This window comes from Strix uralensis, chromosome 1, assembly GCF_047716275.1.
Source record: "Strix uralensis isolate ZFMK-TIS-50842 chromosome 1, bStrUra1, whole genome shotgun sequence".
Taxonomy (NCBI): Eukaryota; Metazoa; Chordata; class Aves; order Strigiformes; family Strigidae; genus Strix; species Strix uralensis.
The window spans coordinates 24,841,789-24,869,318 of NC_133972.1; the positions used below are offsets into that span (position 1 = coordinate 24,841,789).

General features: G+C 47.8%; 1 protein-coding gene across 4 annotated transcripts; it reads left to right on the forward strand.

The window, feature by feature from the left end:
- The first annotated feature begins 683 nt into the window (after positions 1 to 683).
- MTURN (maturin, neural progenitor differentiation regulator homolog) lies at positions 684 to 24,871 on the forward strand. Of its 4 annotated transcripts, none has more exons than XM_074860362.1 (4): positions 684 to 897; positions 6,791 to 6,913; positions 13,141 to 13,293; positions 24,045 to 24,871. In XM_074860362.1, exons 1-3 carry the CDS (start codon positions 736 to 738, stop codon positions 13,249 to 13,251), a joined length of 396 nt encoding a protein of 131 aa, XP_074716463.1. In that variant the 5' UTR covers positions 684 to 735; the 3' UTR covers positions 13,252 to 13,293; positions 24,045 to 24,871. The 4 variants fall into 4 exon arrangements, with proteins under 4 accessions (XP_074716463.1, XP_074716483.1, XP_074716474.1 ...); XM_074860382.1 differs by lacking the exon at positions 24,045 to 24,871 and adding an exon at positions 19,347 to 19,463; XM_074860373.1 differs by lacking the exon at positions 24,045 to 24,871 and adding an exon at positions 15,966 to 16,404.
- The last annotated feature ends 2,659 nt before the right edge of the window (positions 24,872 to 27,530 follow it).

The window sequence follows — 27,530 nt, forward strand, 5'->3', positions numbered from 1 at the left end:
CAAACCCTTCTACCCGCTGCCACGTATGGGCTCTGCGCTACCCGGTCACCTCCATGAGGTCACAGGCTGCCGGCCAAAACCCACCCGGGTCTGTGGGGATTTGTTTCCCTTTGTGGCACAGCAGACACGGACGCAAAGCTGAGGCCCTTTGTAAATGCAGATCTCCCGTCCCTCAGGCGCCTCGCTAGACATACAGACAGTCCCCTGGGACTGTAGGAGAGTAGCACGAGCCCAGCTGCAGACCCCCGGCTCCCGGCGCCGCTGACACGAGCCGTGCAGCTTTCCCTCCTCACGGGGTGAGCCCGGGGCAGCCTCGCACCTGGGTGGCTTCCGCGAAACTCGGCGCAAGGGGCAGCGGTTTAGTTCCGCGCGGAAGGGTTATCGCTAGGCGGGCTTTCTCCTCAGGAAAAGGCGGCTTTCGGGATCGAAGGGATGGCGATCCAGAGGGAAGGAGAGGCGGGGGGGGGGGGGGGGTGCGACGGGGACAGGAGGCGGCCCCGCTGACACCGCGCTCCCAGGCGGCCCTTTCTCCCCCGAGTCGCCAGAAGCCGCCAGGTCACCCCCGCCCTCAGACAAGTGCCCCCCCCCGCCCCGCGCCCTCATCCTCGGGCGGGCGGGGAAGGGGGGCGGGAGGTGGGGGGGGCGGTGCGCGCGGGGCGGGCGCGGGGCGGCGCGCGCGGGGCGGCGCGCGGGCGGGCGCGGATCGCGGCGGCGGCGGCGGCGGCGGCGTTGGCGATGGCTTTCGAGGCGCTGGCGGAGGCGGCGGAGCGGTGGTGCGCCCGCACGCCCTTCCAGCTCATCGCCGCCGAGGAGACGGAGCGGCGCATGGACTTCTACGCCGAGCCCGGCGTCTCCTTCTACGTGCTCTGCCCGGAGGCCGCCTGCGGCGACAATTTCGTGAGTGACCCGGGAGGGAACCCGTTGGGGGGATGGGGGGGTGGCGCGGTCACGGGCGTGCGTGGGTACCCGTGCGTGTGCATGAACGGGCGGGCAGCCCTTGCAGCCGCTTTGGGACACTCCCCCCGGTCCTCCCTCTGTCCGTGCAGGTCCCCGGTGCTTGGGGGAGCACCCGAGGGGGGAGCGCCACCGGGGGGTGGGGGCGGAGGACGGGGCCGTGCCCGGGAGGGGCGGAGGGATGCGGGGATGGAGGGCGGTGGTGCCGGGGGCTGCGGGGGCTCCCGGCGCGTGGGCCGGGGGGATCCTCCCCAGCGCGCACCACAATCTGCAAAATGGAGTCCGCTGCCGGTGGGGGGCGGCCCCGCGGGCAGGGCTGCGGGCAGGGACACCCCCCCCCCCCCCCCCGCCTCCCCCGTCACCCCGGCCCGGGGAGGCTGCGGACTCCGGGGTGGGGAGGGGGGAAGAGGGGTGCGACACCCCCCCCCCCCCCCCGCTCCTCCTGCGCCCCGCGGGGGCTGCAGCTGCAGCTCCCGCCGCCGCCCCCTCCATCCTTCCGGGGTGCCGGGGCACGGCGCAGGGACGGGCGGACTGACAGGGCTGTCACGGCAAATGGAGAATGGGCAGGAATAAAATGGAGTCAGGATGACAGGAGGGCCGCGCCGCCCCCCCTCCCCCCCGCCGCTCCCCCGGGCCCGCCGGGGCTGGGGGACCCGGGCAGGTGCCGGCCTGGCGCCGCCGCGTCCCCCCCCCCCCCCCCCCCGCCCCTCGGCGAGTTCAGCGGCAAGTTTGTGCAGAAAAGGCACCGGTAAAACGACCCTGGCTTTGGGACGGGGCGGGGGTGTGGGGGTATGGGTTGTACCCCTCCCCCAAACCCTCCCGGTGGTGAGCAGAAGTGCAAGAAGAGTAACCGAAAAGCAGCACCTTGCCACGGGGTTTGTAGCCTGCAAAGCTCCAGCTAACTGTAATGAAAGGATTTTATTTTATTTTTTGAAAAAATAGCTCCTAGCACAGTCCATTACTGTAGGAATGTTGCAGGTCCTTCCCTTCCCGGAGCAACTTCATCCCTCGACCTGCTTGACAAATGTTCATTAATTCCCTTCCCAACAGGTAAGTGCAGTGTGAGCCCCTTTGACAGACGGGTGCATGGAAACAAAGAGCAGCGAAGTGACTTCTCCAAGACTGTGAATCTCAGCGAGCAGGACATTTATTTGTTGTGTCGGGCAGGTGGACATGCTGAATTATGAAGGAAGTTATCTGGAGTTGTTATGCATCTGTCCAGGGATACACAAGACCTTCAGCCGCAGTCCCAGCCGTGGCAGTGGAGCATCTCTGGGTGTGGATTCTCCCAGTCCATGGAGGGACTAGCCCTGCACACCCATCTCCCAGCACCCGTGGGCCTGTCAAACCCTGCGCTTGTTCCCTTCTAGAGATGCCTGTGCCCAGAAAGGGCCGTGCCGGCTGGACTCTTAAGCAGGGTTATGTATGAATCCAGTGCAGGACTAGGCTGGAGCTGTGATTGAATGCTAACATCAGAAATTGCAAAGAAAGCTCATTATTTTTCTTAGACTTGTATTCTTTCTTTATAAGCTGCTCTTTCAAAACAAAATCTAGTGAACTTTAAAAAAAAAGCTTAAGCAGTTTCAGCCCCTATTCCCATGCTTCCAACACTGGCCAATTTTTGTGGGTTTGTAACCACATTTCCCTTTTTTTTTTTTGGCAAATATTTTCATTCCAGGGTTGCTGCGAGAAGGACTCCCTGCCCAAAGCTGCCAGTAGTAAAGCAGAGCAAAAGGGCCAACTGCTGTCAAATGGATAACGTAAACAGCGGAAAACTAGAAGCAGTGTTTTCTTCTGTCTTTTTTTGGCATAATTACTTGAAGCACTTTTTGTAGTAATAATACTTTTAAGACAGGCAGATAGGTGTCATTCTTCATTATTTTCCTGTTGATGGTGTCTCTTTAATGCGATTAAGAACCACTAATGAGCTGATTCACCAGTGTTTTCTGCTCCTAGTGCACTGTTGGAGCTTCATTTCTGCTCCCAGCTTGGCTATCTTGTTTTTTGCAGTCATGTTCTTTTTTTATGTTCCAGAAGATATGTTTCCTTTCTACGTGCAATTACAGGCTAAAGTTTACTTTAAGGAGACTTAATACAAGCCAGGGGACTGATTCTCATTTGCACTTGAGCCTTGTTGCATGGCTCCAGTAACATAGTGGAGTGTGAGAGAGAGTAAATATAAACAGAATTCACAGTGGCACACTTTACAGCCTTTTTGCACCCTGCGACTCTTATAAAGGAGCCTCACATTTAATAAGCATCTGGTGCCTGGTATTCTTGTTCTCTTTCTTTAGGTCTTCATTTCATAATAATGCAACTTAAAAAGCTATGTAGGAGGTGCCAGAGAAGTCCATGATAACCCACTTGTAAGGAGGAAATGATGAGCATGATGAACTTAAAAGGGAGGAGGAGAAAAACATGGAAAGATTGCCAAGATGCAATCTGGGGGAGAATAACTATGAATTTTGTATAAAATCAGAGATTCCCGACCACAGCAGTCATGCAATTTTAATTTCCTGGAAAGGTATCTTTGGGCTAGGTTTTTAACATGCTAGGGATGCAGAAGACACATCTAGATGCCTGTTGGCATTTTCAGTACCACCTGGACACTAAAACTCTCTGAATCAGCATTTTAGATAGCTGAAGTAGGTATAATTTAGCTCCTGAGGCTCATGGTGTTCTCAAAAAATTAATTGGACTTGTATAGCCATAACCAATGAGGGTGAGGGTTACAATGCTATTCTTTATAGTCTGTCATTTGTTTTGTCACTGTGTTATTTATTGCTGGTATTCAAAGTAACTGATAAAGCAAATTAAAATATGATGCCACCTTGATGCAAGATTTCCTGTAAAATATACAGTCAGTCTGAATATTTTCTGCAAGTCAAGTTACCCCCACAAAGAAAAAGTTTTGCTGCCATGTTCAAGAGGTGGGCTGGTTAGAAAAAGGTGATCCAGCAAGTGGCTGTCATCCAGCAACGCTGAATCCTCTAAAGGCGTGAGGGAAAGCAAACCCCTCCAGATGCAACCCTATGAATTGCCTCGGCTATGTGCTCTGTGTAGATGCTGAACTAAATAATTCAACCATGATCCTAGGTCAGCTGAGGTGGAAATTAGTGGCTGTGTGCTTTTGTAGTGGCACAAAAGCAACTATGAGCAAAACTGGGCAAGCTTGGAAAACACATACTCAGATGATGAGGTTAATATTTTTTTAATTGCGCAGCCACGGCCAAGCACTACGGTCCACTGGTTTGCCAGCAGCCTGCTTCTCCCACTGCAGAGATCCTCAGGCCTCGGGGTTTTTTCAGTAAAAGCGTCTCTGTATGTGCAGCCTCACTTGACTGCTCTAACTTTCTAAGCAGGAGCTGAATCCTCAAATTACCTTTGTTTTTATTTTGAGGGGCCAAAATTCCTTTTGCATGTTCCTCTGGAGATGCATGAGTCAGTGGTGAGACTCAGTTCCTGCACTGCCGCGGTGCAGCACTGAACGTCCACAGAGAGCTGTAGATGCAGCTGAACTTAGAGGTGTTATATCCCTGGTCTTTATTACAGTAGAGTTTTCTTGGGGGGAAAGATGAAATCAAGCCATTTCTGAATGAGATGCCTGCACTAATGGCACGTGAGACCTTTCGCAGTGCATGTGTTGCTACAGCCAAAGTTTTAAATCTTCTGCAGATGTGGAAATTGTTGGAAGCCTTACTTACTGCCTTACGATACTATGCAAAAATGTCTCTTCAAAGGCTCCGTGATCAAGTTACTCGCTTAGGTTTTCCCCTCCTGCTAGATCATCTTATTCTGCGCTACTGCTGACAAATTCACAGTGGAGTCTAAAATGTGGTGCAGCTTGAAAAGACACTGTAAACACGTGGGGTTAACTTTCCCTGGGGAACGAACTAGGTGTTATTTATAAAAGAACAGGGCCTGATTTTCATTTTTATAAGCTCCTGTGTATAGCTCTGGTAGTCAAAAGAAGCCACAATTTAAACAAGAATCAGGATGTTAGCAGTCATAATCATTTCATATATACAAACAATTGCAGCAGGTTTAGCATGAGCCATGATTTGCCAAGCTGCAACATCCAGCTCTTAAGTTTGACGCAAAGATTAGAAGTAACTAAACGGTTATTGATAACCCCAAATACTAAGAAATTGTGGACCAGACCTCCAAAATCTCAAGGCTATTCTTAAAATGTTGTGATCTGAAAGTGTTCATTTGATATTTTAAAGAGGGTTCATTTGAGTTCATTTGAGTTCATTTCATTACCTTCTGCCTTTTTAGGCCATAGAAATCACAAAGTGCAGACTTTTTTTTTTGTAAACAGAAACTGAGATTTGGTTGTCTATTTATAGAACTACAAGGCCCATGACTCTAAGATGGCATGAAGTATCATGAGACTTGTGGTATGTGCCTTTGAGAGTTGGCAAGACTGTAAAGAACTTATTTTTATTGCCAGACTGGTTAAGAGATGACTGTGATTATATGGAAAGAGCAGAACCTACTCAGCAAGGCAAGGCTCTTTTCATAACAAAATATTTCACTATGTTTATGCTTGTAAAATGCAACAAGCAGCAAAGAAAATGTAGGTCAAGCGAGGCTCATAGGAAGGCAGTTACAGTTTTTGTCTTAAAAGATGCAGCTTAGGTGATGTTAAGTAGTGTTTTCCTTCGGTAAGTGTAAAACTGCATCCCTGTCAGGTACTCACCACTGAACAGGAAGGCAACATGCAAGCCTTGTGTTAGGGACTGAAACATCTGTCATTCTTACTCTTTCTCTGAACATTAGTTAAGATTCAGAGAGACTCTCCTCTTCCCTTGTTTAAGCGTAACCTACTGTTTGTAGCACAGTAAAAAGCTGCGTGACACTTTGGGGAAAAGAGCTGCTGTGCAAAAATAGAGGTATAAGAGCCTCAAACCAATTTTGCAGTATTAATGCTTCTCTGTGTAGCAGACTGCCTAAGACTGTCCCATGCACAAAGTCTTCAGAAAGAAAATCTTTAAAAGTATGCATTAGCTTGTGCTGAGTGCGGCCCTTGCGTGCAAGGAGCATTGTTGCCTGAGTGCTTCCACCATCGCTCACCAGCTCTGTTTCAAACAACATCGTAGCAGCAGAATAAGCATCAGTTTTGGGAGAGGCCTCACAGATTCATGCTGGGGAACCAGCATTTCCGAAGCAAGAGCAAGATGAGAGGAATATCACAGATGGGTTTAAATGTGCCTGCCTGGGAAGAGAAGATTTGGGTCTAGGAGGAGTAAACCAGAAAACAGGGAGGGAGGCCTGAAGTGTCAGGATGTTGTGAGTGTCCAAATGTCTCTCCTTGGCTCTGTGTCTAACCTGCAGGTGTATTTTGCATCTTTTCTTCTGCATCCTCGAGAGAATTACACATCAAGTTCCACCTCCAGGGTCGCATCACACTTGCACAAACGCCAGGAAGACGAAGAGATGCTTTAGCACTTCCTGAGGGCTTCATTGCAGCGGTTGATGCAGAAGAAGGGAAGACCCGACGTGACTGGCTGATGTCAAACAAAAACACCTTTACTAGTAAAATGCCTGTGTGCAAGGCGTGTGTACCCTTCATTGCTGGTGCAGTCATAAGGCGTTTTCTCTTCTGGATGAATTTCCCTGCTTTCTGAGCATCGTGTTAATAAAATCAAGGTTCCTCCTCAGAAGTGTGGCTTCTGAAACAGCCTGCAATGCCTGTTCCTAGTGCGGGTCTGAACTGCAGGAGACCCAGTGTACTTTGGCAGATGTTTACATGTCACCTTATAAAATCATGTGGAAAGGCCAGCGTGAATTCTTATTAATGCCTTTTCTTTCTTGTGTTGCTGTTGACTTTCAGCACGTGTGGAGCGAAAGTGAGGACTGCTTACCTTTTCTGCAGCTTGCACAGGATTACATCTCCTCCTGTGGGAAAAAGACACTCCATGAAATATTGGAAAAAGTCTTCAAATCCTTCAGACCCGTAAGTGCCTCTTTTTTACTTGTAAGCATTGACAGTTACCTGTGACTTTTAATAGGAAAGCACTGGATGGAGCAAGGTGGTTTTTCTTCTGCAGAGACTTACATCTCCAGTCAGCTGCCTGAGCGCAGGGGTGTTAGCACATAAACTACTATCAGGCAACTGGAAGTTGTTTTTTGGAAGCCAGCTGCCTTTTTATTTCCATCTCTGTGTTTAAGAGGATGAGATTCCTGCACGGGGTGGGAGGCCAACTGGTGCGGCAGCCGGTGGCACCAGCTCCCCAGCTGCGCAGGGGCTCCTGTCCTGCTGATGCAGTGCTGACTCCGAGGAACAGGATGAGAGTCAGCGCCGCAGGACTTTGTGGCAGAGTTATTTCCTGGCACTGGAATTGGGGAGTTTTGCAAGGATCTGAGTAGTAAGAATAAACTTCTGGGAAGCTGGAAATAGGGTTTCTCCTTAGAGTGGTTTGTTTTATTTTAGGGTTGGCTTTTTTTTTTCCCCCCAGGTGGTCCAGATTTTGCTGTTAGGGTGGTTGCCACTTGGCATGTGCAAATGCCAGTTTGTTCACGTCTTGAGAAGAGGTTAGAGTAGAAGCTGGGTTTTGTGGGGAGAGGGCATGTTGTATTTTTCTGGTTTGCTGCTACTCAGCTTTCTATGTCCTTGTTTAACACTAAGATTTGGGTCAAAGCCTGGGTTTCGTCAGTGTGAGGTGATCTAGGCTGGCCATTGTCCTTCATTTTTGCCAAATCCTCCCTTTGTGCGGCCTCTCCTGTTGAGTGCCTGGGGCTGGGTAAGGGGCTGGTGCAAAGCAGAACAGAGGTTTGTTGCCAGACCCATGCTCCCATGATGTCCATGGGAAAGCTGACCGATGGATTTTTTTATACTCAGCTGAAAATGTAGACCTTTTTCCCTCCTCTCTTTTTCTGGCTGACTAATTGAGAAGACTGAAAACGTATCCCAAGTATTTAGAGCAAAAGGGAGGGCCTGGAGCGCCGGTATGAAAACAGTGGCCCTCCCTGTGTTACACCCTTGCATTGCCTTGCCACGGACCACCACAGCTGGTCGACATAAAAGAGCATCGTTTTAAAGAATCCTTTGAGAGACTGGAAATAAATAGAACAGATGCACACTTTTCTTAGAAAGGACTGGAAATCTGATCCGTCAGTACAGCTGCTTGTAATTGTGAAAACATACAAAAATATAAATATGTTTCCCAGAACAATATTCGGCTCTTGGATCTTCATAGCTGTTTTCTCCTGCTCAGAAAAGCTGTGTCTTTGAGAAACTTCCATTGGTTTAACTAAAGAGGACTTCAAAAAGACTTAATTAAATTGGAACAGATCACTTACTTCATTTAAATCACATATATTTCAGCATAGCTTCAGTTACTGAGAAATTGGCTTCAGTCAAACCAAGTTAAGTTACTCTTCAGAGTAAAAAGGTTCAAAGCAAGGGGAACTATTGCGCTCATTTAGTCTGGGCCCTTCGTTAATACATCACATTTCACGCCATGATTCCCACGACTGAGCACATAAATTGTGGTTGAGCTGGAGCGTGTCTTTTACGAAGACACCCAGTCTTGATGTAAAGTCTTCAGGTGACTTAAAGAATACAGCACTGCTGGGCACTTTTTCTTCTCATCATTAGTTACACTCCTGTGAAGAACTCTTTTACTTACAATCTACATTTTTCTAGCTTTGCTTCCTAGCTGTTGACTTTCATTATGCTTTTGTCTGCTCAAAAACAGTGTCCTCAACTGTTAGAGACCTCTTGCAGACTGTAATCAAGTACCTCTTCATTTTCTCTTGGATGTATCACAAAGATTAAGTTTTTCAGATTCTTCTTTGACCTGATATTGAGAGATTTGCATCGGTGTAACAAAACGAGGTTTATCATTTGAGGTATGGTTGTGTGTAGGTAAGTCTAATAAGGAATGTGTTGACGTTTTTCCCTTATTGTAATTATTAAAAATAGCACACATATGGTAGGATAGATTTTTAAAAGTGAAGGGTGTTACAATAGATGTATGGAAACAGTTACTTTGCACTGTCAGGCCTTTGCCAGAACAAACCCACTTTTCATCAATACTGGGAAATTATTTCCTTGGCGTTCCTTCATGCTGTCCCCCATCCTTTCTCTGCTGGACTTGTGTTGCTAATCAGACTATCTTGCTGTCAGCTTGGAGGTAACTGCATTTGCAGGGCACTTCTTGTCCACTATCCCAAACAGATCTACTCTCAGAGACCAGTCTGGCAAATTTCAGTTTGAAAAATGGCAGTTTAGGAAAAACTGCTGCTGCAGGTCAGACCGGGCTCTTCTGAAGTGTCTGACGGTCCTGACTACTCAAGTCGGAGACACTGAGGAGGGGCCAGGTTTTCAGCATGTGCTTGGTAAGTGCCTTCTGAAAATCTTTCCTGCTTCATTTGCAGCTGGACATCCAAGATTATTAGACAGTTTTGAAAGTCTTTGCTGGGGTCCTTCAAAGGGAAATGTTTAGGAGGAGACATCAGCGGAGCATCTGCAGCTCTCCATGCCCCTCTGCACGGCACAAGCACCTGCCCTCCCTTAACCAAGGGCTCCCAGACAGATCTTTGCCCAGTAACTCAGCTCAGCCCTGCTCTGCATATTTGTGATAACAGCTCAGCCCTGTCTGTGCAGGCTTACCCTGGGGCTGTGACCTGGGAAGGGACTGGCTGCTGGCACCACTGGGCCCTGTGTTTTGGAGGCAGTGAGAGCAGGGATGCCCAGCAGTTGGCATCCCTGTTGGTGAGAACAGAGATTTCCCTCTGCTCACCACTCTTCCCTGGGCACAGGGGGCAATGAGAGCGGTCTGGGGGCTACTCAGCAGCCCTCGCTGCTCTCAAGCATCTCTCCCCTTTGTTTTATGGGCATAAGCACAGTGCCAGGTCAGGATATTTGTTGAGATGAGATTTTTAAAAAGTGTTGGTTAACCCTTGACAGCTAAACAGCATCTCTAAATCCTCCTCTAGACAAGGTCAAGCTGTTTGTTTGCTGAAGGTGGTGAGGGGCATGTGGTCTCTGCCCATTGCTGCTTTCCTGGGTCAGTTTCCACAAAACTCTGTGATTTGCCTTATCACTTACACAGGGAGCATCCAAAAGTGCCAGACACCATGCAAGTACATGAAGCATCAATAGCACTGGGCTCAAATACCACTATTTGCCTCAGAGCCTCCCAGCTTCTCCGATGCCCTTCTCTCTCTGGTGCTAGAGGTGTCCATGCTGGTGCTTGTAAGGACATCTGCCTGGAGACAGCCCTTCACATCAGGATTCAACAGAACTGTGTTATCTGTCGGGTAGCATCATGTGGACCACTAAAGCTCAGTCTTGTACTTGGTTTATTTTTCAGTGTACTTGTACGTTAGCTTTTGGTAGGAGGCGATGTCACTCTGCTTTTGTGACTTAAAAACTACTAGGTTATTTGTATAAAATCAGGGTTCTTTGAAAGAGTTAAGAAAAAAAGACAAATAAAAAAAAGTGCCTGAGGGACATCACACCAAGTGGCAGAGTTCACAGAGAACCAAAACATGAGTCGTGAAATTCAGCAGCAAATTCTAGGGCTCCCTCATTGAGCTCACCTTCAGCCTAAAAAGCCTACATCCACACTGGGGAGTCTGCATGTAAAAGCTATTTATCCCGTATTCATTTAATTCATACACATCCCAGTGACCTCTCCTTTACCTCCAGATGGGTACTTTGGCCAGCAGGAGTAAATAGGTGTAGTTCAGGCAGTGCTGCCGCTGGTTGTTGTCCTCCCTCCCTCCTCACCCGCCTCCTGTCCTCTTTCTCTCCACGTGTCCCCACCTGGCAGTTTTATTCCCCTCGGCTGTTTGGCTGATGGATCAGCTCTCTCTTTCTACACCCCTTTACTGTTTTACCTCTTTTCTCTTTGTTTTCACTCTCCATTAAAGTCCTTTCCAGTCTGCCACATAGCTGATACTTTAACATATGAAGCAGACTAGAAGCAGAAACTAGTGTGTTTGAAAGAAGACAAAGTGGGAGTCGATCTAGGGTCAGCTGAGGCCACCTTCATCATCTTATTTTGTCCTCATCTTTTATACTCCCTCCTTCTGCTTTGGCCCAGTGTTTGTAGAGCTCCTTGCACTTTGGACCCTGATCCTCTCTCCTTGGGGTCAAGATGTTGGCAGATTTGTCATGCAGTCGAGAGATATGTACAGGGTTAACAGCAGTGAGGGACTGTAGTCCTGGGGGAGGCATCGAGATGTGACCCTTAAAAGCAGGACCTGTGTGGCTGAGGTCCTTCATGCCTTGGAAGATCCTAAAGTGTCCATGAGAGAGCAAAACTGTGCCTCTTGGAGGAGTGTCCCATCCCCAGCCTTCTTACACTCCGTAAAACCGCTAACGTCTACAGCATCACTGTGATTTACGCTGGGCCAGGGAGAGGAGAGCTGGGTTTCCCGAGGGTGAAGGGAGAGGGGATGTGTGAAAAGGGGGACATGCTCTCCATCCTTTGGGGTTGTGTGCGTCTTCGCGGTTCTCATGGTGTATGTTGTGTTTTCTGCGCTAATTTTGCATGGGAAAGGCTTACAGTATGCCATAAAATGAAGACTCACATGGCTCATTTCCCTGCAAATCAAGGAGGAATTAAAACCAGAGCTGGGCAAAAAAAAAGTGATCAAAGCTCTTTCTGCTGGCTGATATAAATGGAGCAGTACAACACTCACATTTAATTTGAATACACCAAATCAGTTTAGTGAAAATAATACTGGTGGATAAGAAAGTCTAGAGGCCTTGCTTTTGCATTTTAAAAACTGAGTATTTTAGTTTTAGCTTCAACATGAAACAAAACCCCCGCATTCTGAAGATAAACCAAGTAGTTTCACATTCAGTTAAGCATTTGTTTTGAAAAATATATACGCATAGGAATATTTACTTTTTGTTCTGCTCAGAATACAAGAACTTTTTCAGCTTGGGGTCTCTTGTAGGTATTTTTACAATGCGAAGGAGGGGGTTTAGTCAGCAAATCCTCTTGCCACTTCACTGCCGAAGAAACCCTGCAACTAAAACACTGTTTTTCTCCCAGTGGCAGTGAGGAATATAAGCTTTGTTGGACCCAGAGGCTAATTCTGTGCATTGTATTTGTGAATAATTTTGAATGTTGATCACAGACTAAATTAGTTTAGGTCCGTTAAAAATCTGCCTCGTCACAGCCTTCTCCTGTTCATGCTACCACCTAGCAAGTGTCACCCTCCTGCCGATTTTTCTGGGCTTTGCCTCTTTCAAGAGCAAACAGCTGCATCGCTCTCCAAACAGGGTGTTGCATGCAGCTGTGCTGCTCTTCCAGCCCTGGCAAGCTAAATACATGGTATTCCCAATAATGCCTCGCATAGGATTTTGCTTTGTGGCTATTAATAGCTGCTGGTGTAGAATTCTAATATGAGATTTCCACAACAGATGCATTATTTTGACTATTACTTCGTTTATCTGTCTTCCTGACTTCTGTTGGCTTGGCAGCCTTTTGGAGGAGAGGGGAAGAGTTCAAACGTCGCTGTTTGCTCCCTTTCCTGTAGCAAGCAAGTGCTCTTGCAGTGATCGGAGCCATCAGGTGAAGGTATTCAAACATTGTCCAGGGAAGATGGGCTGGCAGTTCTTCACAATCCCAAATCTAATTTTCAAAAATTGAAAGGGACTCAGACGGTTTTGAGTTGAATACACAGTATTTTTCACCGTGAGGACTTCACCCAGCGTGCAAGACTTTGGTGTGATGGAGTGAAGGGTTCAAGAGAAGCACTTAGCATGGTGGGATCTTAAGGTTTTTAGGGACTCCTTGCCTACTCTATACTAGCCAGCTCTGCATGAGGATGCTTTCTTCTTTGGATTTTATAGGATTGCCAAACACAATCTTAAACCGAGATAACTACTGCTACAGTATTATCATGGTTGGTTGTGAAGTTAAACCACTGCCAAGTCTAAACACTCAACAATTTGTGATACGACCTCAGGGAAGAAGGTGAAGCTTTTTGCAAGTGCTTTGCTATGGTTTTATTTATCTTCCAGTCTCTGAGCACTCAATTTGGTGTGAGGATGCATTTTCAAATCTTTCTCTATCACAGGAGGGAAAGAAGGAGAGTGGAGAACATTACCCAGCGTTCCAGGGTTTGTGGTTCTCGGGAAGTGGCACCTGGAAGATTTGCAGCGAAACTGCATGAGTGGGTAATTCTCTATTACACAGTATTTTCTCTTCTTTGTAGTTACTCGGGCTTCCAGATGTTGATGATGATGCATTTGAAGAATATAACGCAGATGTTGAAGAAGAGGAACCAGAAGCCGATCACCAACAGATGGGTGTCAGTCAGCAGTGATTTTCTGAGAAGCTAAAAAAATTTGGAAGCCTTTGGTACCAGGTGGGGTCAGGTGGTCCCACGTTAGCCTGTTCGAATTAGCACATCACATGGGGATATCTGGCTCTTAGGATAAAAGTTTTACAAAATGGTTTTAAAAAAAAATTAATAATAATAATAATCTGTGATGAGCTTTGCTAAGAAGTGACCTGAATTTTGCTCCTGCTTCAGTGGGTTTTCTATGGAGTTGTCTTGGTAGCATTCTGCCGTTATCAGTCTAGAGGTAGTTTTGTCGCTGACTTGTCTCTTTGATTTGTGTTCGAGGTTAGCGTTTGCTGACATGAATGTAGAGTACTGAGAATGTAGGAGGCGTGTGGTGAGAGTGCCGAGTCCTCACCGGTGACCTTTCTGAAGAAACCAGCGCAGAGAGCAAACGTGACCTGTGCTTTTCTTTTTAGTTCAACAGCTATGGTTTTTGACAAAGTACCAAACTTGGAGAGATTTCTCCTGAAAAACACTAGTTTAACAGTGGTCGGTACTGCAGAAGTGCACGTGAAGGCTTAACAAAAATAATGGGAAGTGGGAAATCCAGGGGAGTATTGGTGTCAGACGTATTTATGTTGTTTTACTGACACCTGAGACTACAAGTGCTGGATTAATAACTGGGAGTAATTAGTATCAGCAGTACATTTTATAACCAGCCCTGGTACTCCGACACCGTTTGATCCTCTGACACCATTTGATCCAAAGCTAAATGCTGCTTTTGTACAAATCAATTAAAAAATAGCCATGGCCTATCCCACTTCTGCATGACACCAACTTTAAGCTTCGCTGTTTTTAATAGACTGCTAAATTACTACTCAAACCTCATGGCATCGTGAATTGAAGTGCAACTTAACATTGAAGCCATAAGGGTGTAAACCAGCACCTGGCTCTTAAAATTATGCTGGACCTGTTCCTCTCCGTGGGCCTTTGAACTAGTCTGGACATTCACACCTCTTTGTAGGGGAGCTAAAATACTACTACTTTGGCTGATATAAAAACTAGTGAGGTTTTACTTAAAGCTGGGGACTTGCTCCCCAGAGGGGTTTGGTGGTGTCTTGTTATAAAGGAGAAGACAACCCCTCATATTTTATACTTATTTTGCATAGATTTAAGTGACTCGGATGAGTGCCAGACTGTGAAGATGCAGGGTCTCTTTATTTCTTGCCTTTTGTACTGAAAATATAAGAAGCAAAGGGGATTCTGTTGTAATACAGCTCTTTTCCACAACTGAGCAAAATGTTTCTAAATTTACTCCTTTTTTCCAATTTTTTAAAAATCATGAAATGAAGGTCACACGCTTCAAAAGCCCTTTTATACAGAATTAGCTTTATAAAAACAAAAAGTGAGCAAAGAAAAAATGCTTGGACAACTCCTAGAAACAACTCACACCATTTTGAAAACCCTGTTGTTGGCGATGTCTCCTTTTCAATAGATTTTTTTAAAGACTTTTTTTTCAAGGTTACTTAAGAGAGCAAGTTTTCTTGGTGGTTTACTTTTCTGATGATGGCTTGAGAGATGCATCGCACTTGATTTTTCCAATCTGGGGCAAAGACCTTCCATAACCGGGATGGTGTGTGGTACCAGAGTATGCACAGAAGTGTCTGCAACACTGTAAAAGTCAAAGTTTAAGAAAATCAAAAAAAAGTGGAAGAGAAACAGATCTTAATGAAACTTTGTACATTCTTTCGGCATGCAGGCATAAACATGGTAGTCGCAGCACATTTTCTATGGACTAGTGACGTGAGAACCGTGGCAGTTCATTGTATAACACTGTACAGCAGCAATAGGCTTTTTGCTTACTAAAATAAAGTGAAAGACCAGTGGTTTCCATCCCTGCTTTAAGTCCCTAAGTTGTTTCTTTACTCTCCAGCTAAAACAAATGCCATAACCTTAAAACAGAGCCTTGCTTTGGGAGAACCTTTCTCTTTGTAGCATCCAATCCTTTGGTTGCAGCTCATACAAGTAGATCTTTTGGGGCTGACTTTCCTCTGCTGTAACGTAATGCAAGACATAATTTACAGTAGCACAAGCTGGAGGCAAAGTCCTGTTCAGGTTTGCTAGCCACTTGCACCCATTTTGCTTAGGTGCAGGTGGCTGGCAGCGACACGCACGCACACGCACCCAAACACACACCTGCCACAAGCCCCGGGCGCGGCTGCGTTGTGACCTGTGGCTGGGAAATAACTCCGCCTTTTTACAGACAGGCAGTTTTCCAGCCGGATCAGTCCCGCCATCTGGTTCAGTGTGTGGCTGCACAGCAGAGGGGAGGGTGCAGGGTGAACGTGGGTGGTAGCTGAGGACCCGCAGCCGAAGGCAGCTTGCACCCCTTGCACAGTGTTAGGGGCCCGTGGCGGAGGTGCGGGCGCAGTCTGAACCAGCCTGAGGGCTGTGAAGGATTGATTCCACGAGGCTCAGTGGAGAGGTGGGCTCTGGGTGGCAGCGGAATAGGCAGGAATTCGTGAAATGAGGAAAGACTGTAAGATCCAGTGCTTGTAATTGCATCCAGGAGGTTGTAGTATGTACTGCAGTCTGCTACCTTTCCCTGCATATTGATTGAATTATTAATGAGCGGTTGAGCGTTAATATGGTTGCAAGCAAACATAATGCTGTAAATTATGTAGATATATTATTTTCTGTATTCACTAACTTACTTTTTTTTTGGAATGCCATTTGGGTGACTTCCACACCAGACTGCAAGTACTGGACAGCTGGGGGGCCCTTCTGCAGCATTCACCCCTGCAAAATTCCCACTGAAGCCAGCGAAATTTTGTTCAAAGGGGACCTGCAGGACCAGGCACTCCAGGGGATGTGCGAGGCTTGGTCCTGGAGAGCGCTGGGCGCTCTCGTCCCTTCTCACTTTGCTGGGAGCCGAATGTGTTGAGCCTTGCTGCTGAACTGAAGCATGGACAGGCAGCACCAAGAATAAACTGGAATTTTATACGTAGAAAATTTAATTTACATGTGAATTAAATGTGAATGAGCATTAATATAGAATGTATTTTACCAAAAAATATTGATTGCTTACTTTGACCAAGTACATTTCTGTATTACCATGTTACTTATTCCATACTTACCAAACGATGCAAGAGATGCGGAACTGGTTTAGTTGTATTACAGAGTATTTTTATATTTTATTTGTATTTTATTTTTCCCTCACTCCCACCACATATTGAGGTTAGTAGCCATTCAATAATTAACCACAAGTAGCATGACCCAGTGGCTAGGCTGCCAGACTGAGACACAGGATTTGCGAACACATGCATAAATGCTTGCAAGCCTGGGGACTCGGTGAAAAGATGTGGGTTCAGAGCTCTGACACTGTCTTGTCCTGAGCTTCGGATGGATCATAGTGGCTGGGAATTCAAGGCAGGCCTCCAGTTATGCATCCAGGCCTCCATGAAATTCAGTGGCAGCAGGGTAACTCTTTTGAAAGTCCCACCTTAAGCCTTTTGTATAAGGGAACATCAGTAGTATTTGCCTACCAGTGTACAAAGTGCTTTTAGATCTGTAGGTGAAAAGAGGTATGCATCATCATTGCCTATCCTCAAAGCAAACCATTAGTGAAAGCACACAGAAGAGTCTCCCTTTTTCCTCACCCTTCTCTCATAGGTACTTCATGCTCTAGCCAAATATAAATTTACCAGAGCAGAGCCTCTTGCAGAACTGGCGCTTCAGAATATGAGTTGCACGAGTGCAGTGAGCAGAGTGCTGCTTGGGGGGATGAGAAATACATGGGATGCCAGAGGGAAGAGCAGATTTCAGAAATGTAACAACTGGTTTGGGCAGCAGGGGCAAGAGTGAGAAACGCCCCTTTTGGAGAGGTGCTGGGATTCCTGAGACAGCCCAAACCATCCTGCGAAGTATCTGCTTATTGAACCTATGCAGTTTATAAAAAAGCTGCTCTGGACATTATCGGGGCCTTGAGCTCATTTGTGTTTTTCTGTTACTGTCTTGCCTCATGAATACATTGAGATGGTTGAGAGAGGAAGTGATGGAGAAAAGGCAAAACTAAAAAGCCCTCTCCTCTCTTCCCCAACATTATTATTTATGATATTGTGTGAGTAGGTAGAAGCAGCAGTCAGGGAGCAGGAAGCTGCTTTATTAGGTGTGCAGTAATATCTCTTACAAGGATTTGCTCATGGGAGAAAAAATAGGCAGACTGTTTCCTCGCAGAAATGCGGAGAATAGCGCACCCCTGAGCATGACAACCTGAACCCTACCAGACTTCAGCTCCACCTTCTGCCCAGCTCTGAGCTGTTTTCCAGGCAGTTTCCCTCTGTGCATAGTGCTGTGCCTTCGAAAGTCGCATGCTTGTGAGAATGCCACTTTGGATGGGAATAGCCAGAGTTAGTTTTCCTGTGGCAGTGACCTGCACGCTAGCTGCTGCATCTTGGTGCTGTGTCCCATGTGAGGTGTGCTGTGCAAGATGGTGCCTGGGGGCAGCAGGCAACATTGCTTAGCAGGTAACTGCCCTTTCCCTCTCTGCAGGGTGGGACATGAGACTCTGACAGTAAAAGTGATGGCCATATCATGATGGACGTTGCTTTGGAAAGCTGCCATACAAGGCAGATTCCCAGCCTCTTTCAACATGTTTCCTGATCTTTCACTGGGACCCAGCGCTAACACTTGGTTAGTTTACTCACAGCTTTAGCTGTGGCAGGAGGTGAGGTTACCACTTCATCCATCCTTACCCTGTGTCCATCCTTCCCTCAGGTTCATCCTTACCACTGTTCTCAGAAATTCCCACTCGCAGAAGAGGGGAAGCAGAGGAAGGGGGAGAGAAACACCTCATCTCCTGCAGCTTGCAGCCAGGTGCATTAGTGAGAGCTGCAGTTCAGCGCAGTGTGTGTTACTGAGCCACACTCCTTTCTGCACAGGCAGCACCTTCTCACAGGGGGATGAGTTGGCATGGGAGGCCTCTTACCCCTTGAGTACTTGTGAGTGGTCCATGCTGCACAGGGGTTATGCATAAGAGCAGTCATTTTAGGTGCCAGGCCCAAGATGGTTTCACAGGGAGAAATGCTTAGCTAAATAATCCGTTCTCTGAAAATCATGATCCATTGAGGCTTTCCAGGCTGGGCATCCAGAAAATGAGACCTCTCTGGCTGCTGGTCACTGGAGAGCCTGACTGAGACTGCAGGTCTCTTTCTCAGTGTTGGCTGGTTTTGGGCTGGCCACAGGACATGAGAAATTGGGGAGGATCCCTTCAGGGGCCCTAGCTGGATGCCCTTTTCTGTAAATCACTGAGCAGAGGGAAGTGCTTTGTTTTATCTGTTTAATTCTGGCAGGACCTCCCTGGCAGCTGGTCTCTGCAGCTGGGAAGCCTTCGCATGACAGCCAGGCAGGAGTGACTCAGGGCAGCAGCTCTTAAACCCTATTACAGGCTGGTCTTGAGGTGGTCTCTGCAGAGTCACCACAGAGCTGAGGGCTCAGGGACATCATTTCCAAGGCAGATACTAAAATAGATTCCTTAAATTTGGTCCTTCGCTCTGATAGGAAAGACTCTGAGGGCAGACCCTGTCACCTCGGGTTTTGATTGGACTTCTGAGACTTACTTCGTTGTTGGTATCTGATGTCTGTGGCAGATGTACGAAGGAGACCTCTTAGTGACAATCACCCATTCAGTGAGCCAAATTATCATTTACATGCTCTCTTTGACTTTTTTCTCATTGCTGATTTTTTTTTTTTAAAGAAAACCCCTAAAAGCACATCTGCATTATTGCAAACCCCAGTTTCTACAACACCATGTAGCACTGCACTGTCAGTACGATCTTGGTCATATACAAATATACAGATTAACAAAAAGTATGTTCATTTGTTTGCAGAAAAAATCTTCTTTGAAGTAGTTACTGCTGACTATAGTAAAACTCACTGGTTTAATGTAAAATACATTGAACTTTGAAATTCCCTTTCTGTACTGACATGCTGTTGCTCATGTAGGCAAAGATCTGCGGTAACACTGTATGTAAAGGAAGTCTGCTTTCATCTTCGGGGGTGGTGGTGGAAACATCAGCTCTGGATTTCAGTCAGTGCAAATTTTTTTGTTGTCAAGTTTTCCTTTACTAATGCAGGGACCAGTCAGACCTCAACATGTCAAGCAGAAATCATGTTGCGCCACGCCATGCAAAGGCTGTCTTTGGTGTGCTTTCCACCTTTTTTCTGGCTGGAAGATCTCTCTGTCTTTGGGACTACAAAGCTGTGAAACAGGTCACCAAAAGATGTTGCCCTTTTGTTCAGTGCTTTAAAAGGTGTAAGCCTTCAGCGGAGCCCTGCCTTTCTTCTGATCCTCCTTCCTCTCCCACCACCAAGGCATCAAATCCAGCAGTGTCATTACACCGTGAGCTTGCCATTAAAGAGCTTACCAAACTCTGATGACTGATGGAGTCTTCTCTGGGAGAAAAATCAACTAAACGGGGATTTTGAGGGGCTAAAGCATAGCTACAATGCGTGTGGCAAAAGGAATGAGAGGCTTGCATTTCCTGGGCAATGTTGGTGTGTGATGGGATAAACACAGTGTTTGCAGGTGTAAGGAGGAGAAAATTATTTCATCTGAGCTTTGGGCACTGCAGAGTAAGCCCTGCTTTGCAGGACAGGACCCAGAACTGCCGGGTGGTTTGGTTTGGCACAGTCTGAGGCAGTGGATTTGCTGTCAGAAGATGGGAATTGGTGGTAATATTTGTGGAGAAGCCAGTATTTCAGACCTCCCAGGTCCTCTTCTGTTTTGCACAGATTAGGGAGACATCTGTTCTAATTAAGAGACATGTAACGATGCTGAAATGAAAATTGGTGGTTCTGTTCAATTCATTTGTCTCTTTTCTTTAAACATTGCACTTTTAATTGCTGCTTTGACATCTTCTCACCCTGATTTAGTTGAAGGAACACTGTCAGTCGTTACCTTTTGTCATGAGCCTCCGTCTGTGGGTTGAAGAATATCTTCCAGCCCGTGGAAGAGCAAGTGCTTTAACTTAGCACTTGCCTTGTATTTTTGGCACTTTCCATGGCATGAGCACTGAGTAGGAGCATGCCAATTAGGTGCCCTGTGGTGTGTCCAAAGCCCTCAGGGTTGTCTGTAGTCTATTACTGCAGCTGGTGGACTGCCTGCCAGGACTGACTCCCTCATGGTGGTGCATGGTCCCAGCAACACAAGCCCCACAACCTCTTGAGAGACCTTTGCATATAGTGGAAGCCACTGTGACAATTAGGCTCTGGCTACAGATACAGCTGCTCTTATGGAAGAGGTGATGGTCCCAGTGTGTGTTCAGCTACTTGGAGCCCACTGCCCACTCAGGGCTGCTGGATGGACTTCTTCCTGCGTCAGAGGGTCGAGTGAACTTAGACGGTTTAGATAGCAGGTCTCTGCTAATATGGACCTCAGCCCAGGGACAACGAGCTGCTCTGCTGTGGTGGGGAGCTCTCACACAAGGTGGTGGCTGCAGCTGGGGACACTCTGCCATGTGCATAGCTTTTGCCCTAGTCTGGGTCTGTCCACACTCCAGCTCTCCAGAGTTATGTCACATCTTCCCCAAGTCAAGAAATGGGAATATTCCAGGGCTATGATAGGTTTTGGCTTTGTATCAAGGAGAACAGATCCATTAGAGATGTGCAGTTTGTGTTGCCTCTGTAGGCTGCTGCGTAATGCTTTGTCTCCCACCACAGCTGTCCTCAAGCGGAGTCATCTGGGAAATGCAGTTACCCCTCTCAGCAGCTCCCATGTGCTGTTTTAAAGAACACATCAGATTTTATGCTTACTTTATCTAAGTCTTCATGTTCCTTCTTCTCTGTGACAAGGTTCTTGGTTCAACCACTTGTTTAGTGAGTGATGAAATGCCAATAAAAAGCACATTTAACTGTATTTCCACTGCCTAGGTGTATGCATCCATGCTTTTGACTGAGTAGTACTGTAGTTGTGACACCAGGGCAAGGTTTTTATACCTTTTATTAGTCAGACTGATACAGGAGGGGCTGAAAGCCACAAGCTCTCAAGTTCCCAAGTGCTTCTCCACACTGAAATAAAAGCAGCGATTATGTGGGGCAGTCTGATAGCAGGTAATACCTCTCCACAACAACCTTACCTTGCTTGTACACTTAAGTTATTGCTGCTATAATGGTGCGATGGAAGAGGCAGCGTTGGAGCCAGGTTTTTATTTACAGCCTCTGGTAGTGCTAAAGGGCCCAGAAGTGGGTGTCAGCTATATTATACTCACCACAGGGTTCCTTAAGAGCGTGTGAAGGGTTCTAGCATGCTTTGAAGCCTTTATGCTTTTGGGTTTGTAGCAGTCCCCTAGAGGTCAGCAGAGCCTAAATTTTGAAGCAACTCTAGCCGATGGTAGCATTGCAGGGATGATAAAAGCAAGTTTGCTGCTGGCCTGCAAGACCCTGCTTTCCTCTCTTGCAACTTCAGCTGTTGCTGGAGAAGGGGTCAGGCTGGGAAAAAAAGAATTAGCGCATGGGACAAAAAGCCCTGCTTTGGAGATGAATGGGATGGGGACTTGCCATGAAGAAAGACCATAGGGAGGAGGGGGGAGAAGCAGCCTGAAGATGGGCACCAGCGTTGTCAAAGCTGCACAGGGCAGTGGCAGCCAGACCCTACATCTCTTGGCCCCAGTGGTACCCATCCTTCCTGGGACTGTGGCTGGACTGCAGCGCATCAGGAGCTGCAGCTCCCATTAGAGTAAGCTCCACTGCAGCTGCGCTTTGTGCACATGTGTCTGCGCTCCAGTGTTGCAGTGGTGTGGCTGCTGGTCTCAGCTCTGCTCTCAGCCTTGAGCTGCCTCCCCGACGCCGCGCTGGCCTCAGCCACGCTGCAGCCTCTGACCAGCTGTCACCTCTCTGCACACCCAGGCCCTTGCAGTCCCAACCTACCTCACTCATTTTGCCTGTCACCCCTGCCCAGGACGGGAGGCGGAGCGGAGTTTTCCCTAGACCTTCTCAGCTTCTGGGATTGGAGTGTCTGTGTAAGGGAGCCAAGCTGCCACATTCAGAAGCTGACAAGCTGGTTGCAGACAGCCACTCTATGTCTGGTCAGCTTTCCTCAGTACCAGGAAAGGGACAGAGTTTTGGCACAACGGACCAGCAGAGCCCTAGGCTAAAGGGTGCTGAGGAGATGGCAAGTGGTGAGCCCTACCCTGCATGTACTAGCAATCCAGGGGACAGACCCCAAACCAAGACCCTAATTCCTGCTGCCAGACCCAGCGGGGAGACCCGAAACCAGTGCTGCATTTGCCTGCAGGGCCCTGTCAGCATGTGCATTACATTTCTCAGTAATGAGAAAATGAGTTACCTCGCGTGGATGTGAGCTTGCATTCACCCTACATACTGCTCTCCCTCTCCCCAGCTACAGCTGCAGGCTAAATAACTGGGAGTGCAGTTGGCAAAATATGCCACTTTCTCTCCAGTTTTTCTCCTGGTCAGCATGCCGAGGACTGTGGCTGCCCTTTCCCCTATTGTTTAGCTGGCCACCCTCCAAGCACAGCTCTCCATCCTTAAGGACCATACACTCAGATCCAGCAAAGGCATTTGATGAGGACTGAGCCTTGCAGGCTTTGTTCAGGAGGACATGTTGTACTGGAAATGCAGCGATTCACACAGAAAATCAGTGCCAGTTTTTATCCCACCACGCTGTCCCTTTTGGTTAATAAAAGTTAGGAAATTTTTTTATTGGCTCTTCTTGAAGGGTTTTTTTTATTATTCTGTTACTTCTTGTTTGCTGTATTTCATTTTGTTTCTGCACAACCTTGATCAGGGAAGGTTTTGAGCTGCCTGTGAGTCACGTAGCAGCAATGGGGAGTGGCAGCACAGAGCTGTGGGAGCCGAGCATGCGAGTTTGTGCCCTGTTTACGTCTCATGACAAAAGCTGCTGTTGGGTCACCCAGCTATTGATGGACTTTCTGGCTGCAGTGCCTAGGGTGGCCAACCATGATGCTGGTCACGTCTCTCCTCCATGTGCCGCTGGCTACAGAAAGTGTATGCCTCAACCCTGATGAATTCAGTTCTGGTTTTGAGCCTTCTTGAGCCTTCTGAAGTCAGTGTAGCAGACTACAATGAAATTATTTATGCAAAGCCTAAATTACAAAGCACAGACCCGTGGATCCTTTTTCACCTCCGTGAAATGTCTGAGCCTGAGGGCAAGACAGTTTTATGGATGCAACAAGCCATGAGCTGAAGATGTAAAGTGGGATAATGAAATGCTCACTAAGGCTTCTCAAACTGTGAGGCAGGACTTCCTTCCCCCTAGTCCCAGTGCATGGGTACATGTTTTTCCAGCTCTGCAGGATAGCAGGAGGCACCTTTCTGGGAACCACCACAGCAAGGCTCTTGCTAAATTCCTTTAGGCTTTGTCAATGTGCAGTTTCTTTGTCGCGTCATCCAAAAAAAGGAGGGAGGACGCTACCTGCAGAACCGGTAACGTAATCCCTAATTGGGCTTCATCAGCGTGAACCCTCCCAAACACACAGGAACAGTTAATTAGATAACTGGCCCCATGCAGCGTCCCTTGTAAAAGATAGATTGCAGCGCAGCAGCAGATCAGCAAAGGTGTGTACCATCAGCCCTAGGAACCTGCTTTCATGCATCAGCACACAAAAGAGCTCGAGGGTAACTAGGGATAGACCTACCATCTCTGGGGTCCTCAGAAACGTGTAAGAAGTAGTGGAGATAGGATCTCAAAACTGGGGTGGGGAGGTGTTTTTGGAGGAAAAAAAAAAAACACATCTTTGTTACTGTGGAAACCAAGCAATGAACAGCAGCTTGTTTCTTCTCTTGCTTCACAGGGGGGATGCTGGCACAGTCAGCCCTTGAGGAACAGCAGCATCGACCTTGGGCCAGCAGGCTACAGCTTGAGGCAAAGGGAAAGAGCCAAGGAGGAAGCATTTGGGAGGTCACAGACCCCACCTCAAAGTGGACTGTGGTTCAGGAGCTGGCAGCATACCTGAGACAAGGAAAGGGAATGGTAAAGAGGAGATACAAGAGATCTGAGATGAGGAAGAGGGCATCATAGCAAGGGACTGGTGAAGAAGGGGATCAGTTTGCTCTGCGATGGGACTGGAGAAGGCCTTGTGACAGCTGAGTGCAGCCTGGCTTGGCCAGAGCAGGCAACAGAAATGGACGTGGAGATGTAGCAGCATCTGATGGAAAAACATGCAGGCAAACATGGCTGTAGCAAGTGCCTCTGAACAGTGATCACTGCACCTCTTCTTCCTCCTCACTATCCCTCAGCGAGGTGCCCTGCACCTGGTCCTGCACCAGCCACTGTGGGCTCTAGGAGCTGCAGCCCACCCCGGCCCCCTCCCCTGTCATTCAGCTTCTTCTGCCTTTGCAAAAAATAGCATTGGCAGGACCCAAAAACCTTGTGACTAAGCACCACCCTGCTGCCACAGTGCTCCACACCCAGCTGGCCAGCACACTGAAAAGAAAGGGCTATTTGCTGCTGTGTGAGGCAGTCTGCAGCTCTGGCTAAAGTCCCCCGTACCCTTGGCACAGCTTGTCACCATGTCCGTTTGCATGGTTCACAAACTTGCATGTGTTATCACACCGTCGGCACTTTCACCACCGACTGTTCTTTCAGAACAATAAAAATCATGTTTTCCTTCCTAATAAAGTTTCTTTCCAGCCACTGGCCCCACAGCAAGGTTGTTTGTACAATGTATGGCAAGCCTTGTCCATAGACAAGGAACCTGCCCAGGCCTGCAGGTCCCTGTGCTCACCCAGGCCGAGGGCGGAGAATTAATGGGACGATGGTGCTGAGAGTTAATACAACCAAAGCAAAGTGACCAAATGCTGTCATTCAGTCATCTGCAGTGGCCTGACACATGCTATTGTATCGGACATTAGACATGCAAGCAGATTACGCAGAAGACATGAATAATATGTTTCTGACTGCTACCACTGAAACCAGCATGTCTAATGGGCAGCTCACGTGGTCTTGCAGGTCCCTGAACCTCTGCTCTCCTTTGCCTTTGCAGCTGCTGCTCAGCAGAGTAAAGCTTCCAGTCAGCGCCTGTCACCTACCCTTCATTTCTCAAAATGCATGCACCACTCTTATCCAGCAGTGGTACTTAAATAGCATCAATCTGCAATCCCAATATCCCATAAAATGTTTCGTTAGCCATGATGGCAGAGGAGAAGAGCTTCAAAAGAGAAGGGGAAGACTGCTGATATCACCAATGTCCATATTATCTGTGCTGGAAAATGAGATTCTTAATTAAACAGATGAGAATTCCTGAAAATTTTCAAGCAGATATTCTCCAGATTGAGCTCATTTTGCCTTGTTAAACTTACGCTAGAGCACAGTGAAAAAATTGCTATCTCTATAGATGACCACTGAGGGACGGTGGAGTGCAGCTAAGAGGAATGGGAATGTCCTGTGGCACTCCCATGCAGTCCTAACCATCAGTAACCACTACTGCTGATGACCAGTGAGGCTTACAACATGTGGTAGCAGCAGAGTACACAACCATTACTCACCTGTTCAGCAGCCAGCCTGCACTGATGAAGTTGGTTGGCGCTGGCCATCCGTAGCTGGACCTGTGGGTTTCATGGCAGTGGTGGCCACATGCTTCTGAATGCACAATCACGCTCTCAGTTACATGCTCTACTTTCACGTCCACTGTGGACCCCAAGAACTGGTCACAGTTCACAGCCTCCTGGACAAACAACACTACCTAAGGTAGGCATTTCTCCATGAATTCTCCTTTGAAAGATCCTCTGTCCTCTTCCCCTCTCTCACCTGCAGTTGCTGCTACTGCTACAGCAAGCTGCAGCCAACACAGGCTGGCAGAGCAGGCATGTGGCTCACCAAGCCACAGACTGACAGAAGAGCAGGTCAAACACATCAGCAGGAGCCACTGCCTGCAACCAGTGAGCAGCAACATTGTGCGTGGAGCTTTCTTGGTCACAGCAACACATCAGACCTTTGCAAAGTCCCCGGCAGTCCCTGAGAAGCAGGAGAACATGGGAAGCCAGACAGGGCTTGCAGAGTTTGACCTGACAGATGTGCATTGTGGACCCTCATGGCTATTTTCTCTTTCATATCCTATTGGTACCATATGAGAGACTCCATGTGAATTAGGCCTGACTCACCCATGGAAGAAAATGCTACGTGGCAAGGAAACAACTTGACTGGGTCTGTGTGGAAGCAGCAAAAGCCTGGTTTAATTTCCCTCCTCTGCTGTGTTTGCATTCCTTCAACACCACGTGACACATTCTTGCATTCACACCATGAGGATTACCTCAGAAATGCAAGTACCTTCTTTATTTTTTAAAGTAAAGAAATACATGTTTGGTGGCAAAGTACAGGAGGTGGAAGTATCCCAGGTCTGCAGGTGGGCAGTTACTGGGGACACCCACTGGGTTTGCATCCCTTGGAAATATGCTGGGCAGGACAAGATTAGTTCCTCTGCAGTGGCTCTGACCCCCTGGCAAGTTAGCACTCGGGGTATAAAGTAGTGCCACTGGGTTTGTTTACTGATAAACTTGCTGAGATGTGAAATCTGTGTGACAAGACAGCACACGGTTAAAGCTGATTTTACTGACAGCTCAGCTGTTACAAGAGCCTCATAAAAGAACAAAATCCAGTCTCTTCTTCAGCCTAATCAGTGAGTCTGAGAGCTGATTTTCATCCAACTCCTGCTCTTTTTGTCCATCTAACTAGCTGCTTTACAGCTGCATAGAGAACTCCTAGAGATGTTCTGGCCAAGCCTTTTTCTTCCATCTTCAGGATTTGCTGGGTCACAGAGTCCCCTGTCATGCTGCCCTGGCACGTGTACATGACTGCCAGAAGTGCCTCAGAAGACAGATGACAGGGATGCACCTTGAATGACCAGGCTCTGATCCAGGAGGACTGGACAGCCTGCCTCAGAGCCTGGGCAAAGGCTCAGGCGAGAAGCCACGTGCTGACCAAACCCTGCTGGACCCAGCAGCTGGGCAAGCTGCTGTGGAGGCAGAGCTCACCCACAGCTCTGTGAGCTGGTGTCACTGTGTGGAGGTGGCTCAGACATGCACTGTGTGCCAAGGCAGGCACCCTGGCATGACTCCACATCCTCCAGCTCGCCTGCTCCCTCCCACACCAGCCTAGGAAGTTTTCTCCCCATCCCTGCCCTAATGGCTCATTCCCTCTGGCCACCCTTTGTTGCTCCAGTGCCTCTGGTACAACTATCTGCAGGACTGCACTGTGACATGAGCTGTGTTAACAACCAACAAGGGCAACCACGTTTCTGCTTTCTTCTGAATGGCTGTTTTAAACCTCAGTCAACCACAGT

Bases quoted from the DNA above. Each gene is read 5' to 3' on its own strand.
- MTURN (XM_074860362.1), top strand. From the start codon at position 736: ATGGCTTTCGAGGCGCTGGCGGAGGCGGCGGAGCGGTGGTGCGCCCGC. The intron at 898-6,790 runs GTGAGTGACCCG...GTTGACTTTCAG, and splicing joins CCGCCTGCGGCGACAATTTC to CACGTGTGGAGCGAAAGTGA. The intron at 6,914-13,140 runs GTAAGTGCCTCT...TCTTCTTTGTAG, and splicing joins TCTTCAAATCCTTCAGACCC to TTACTCGGGCTTCCAGATGT.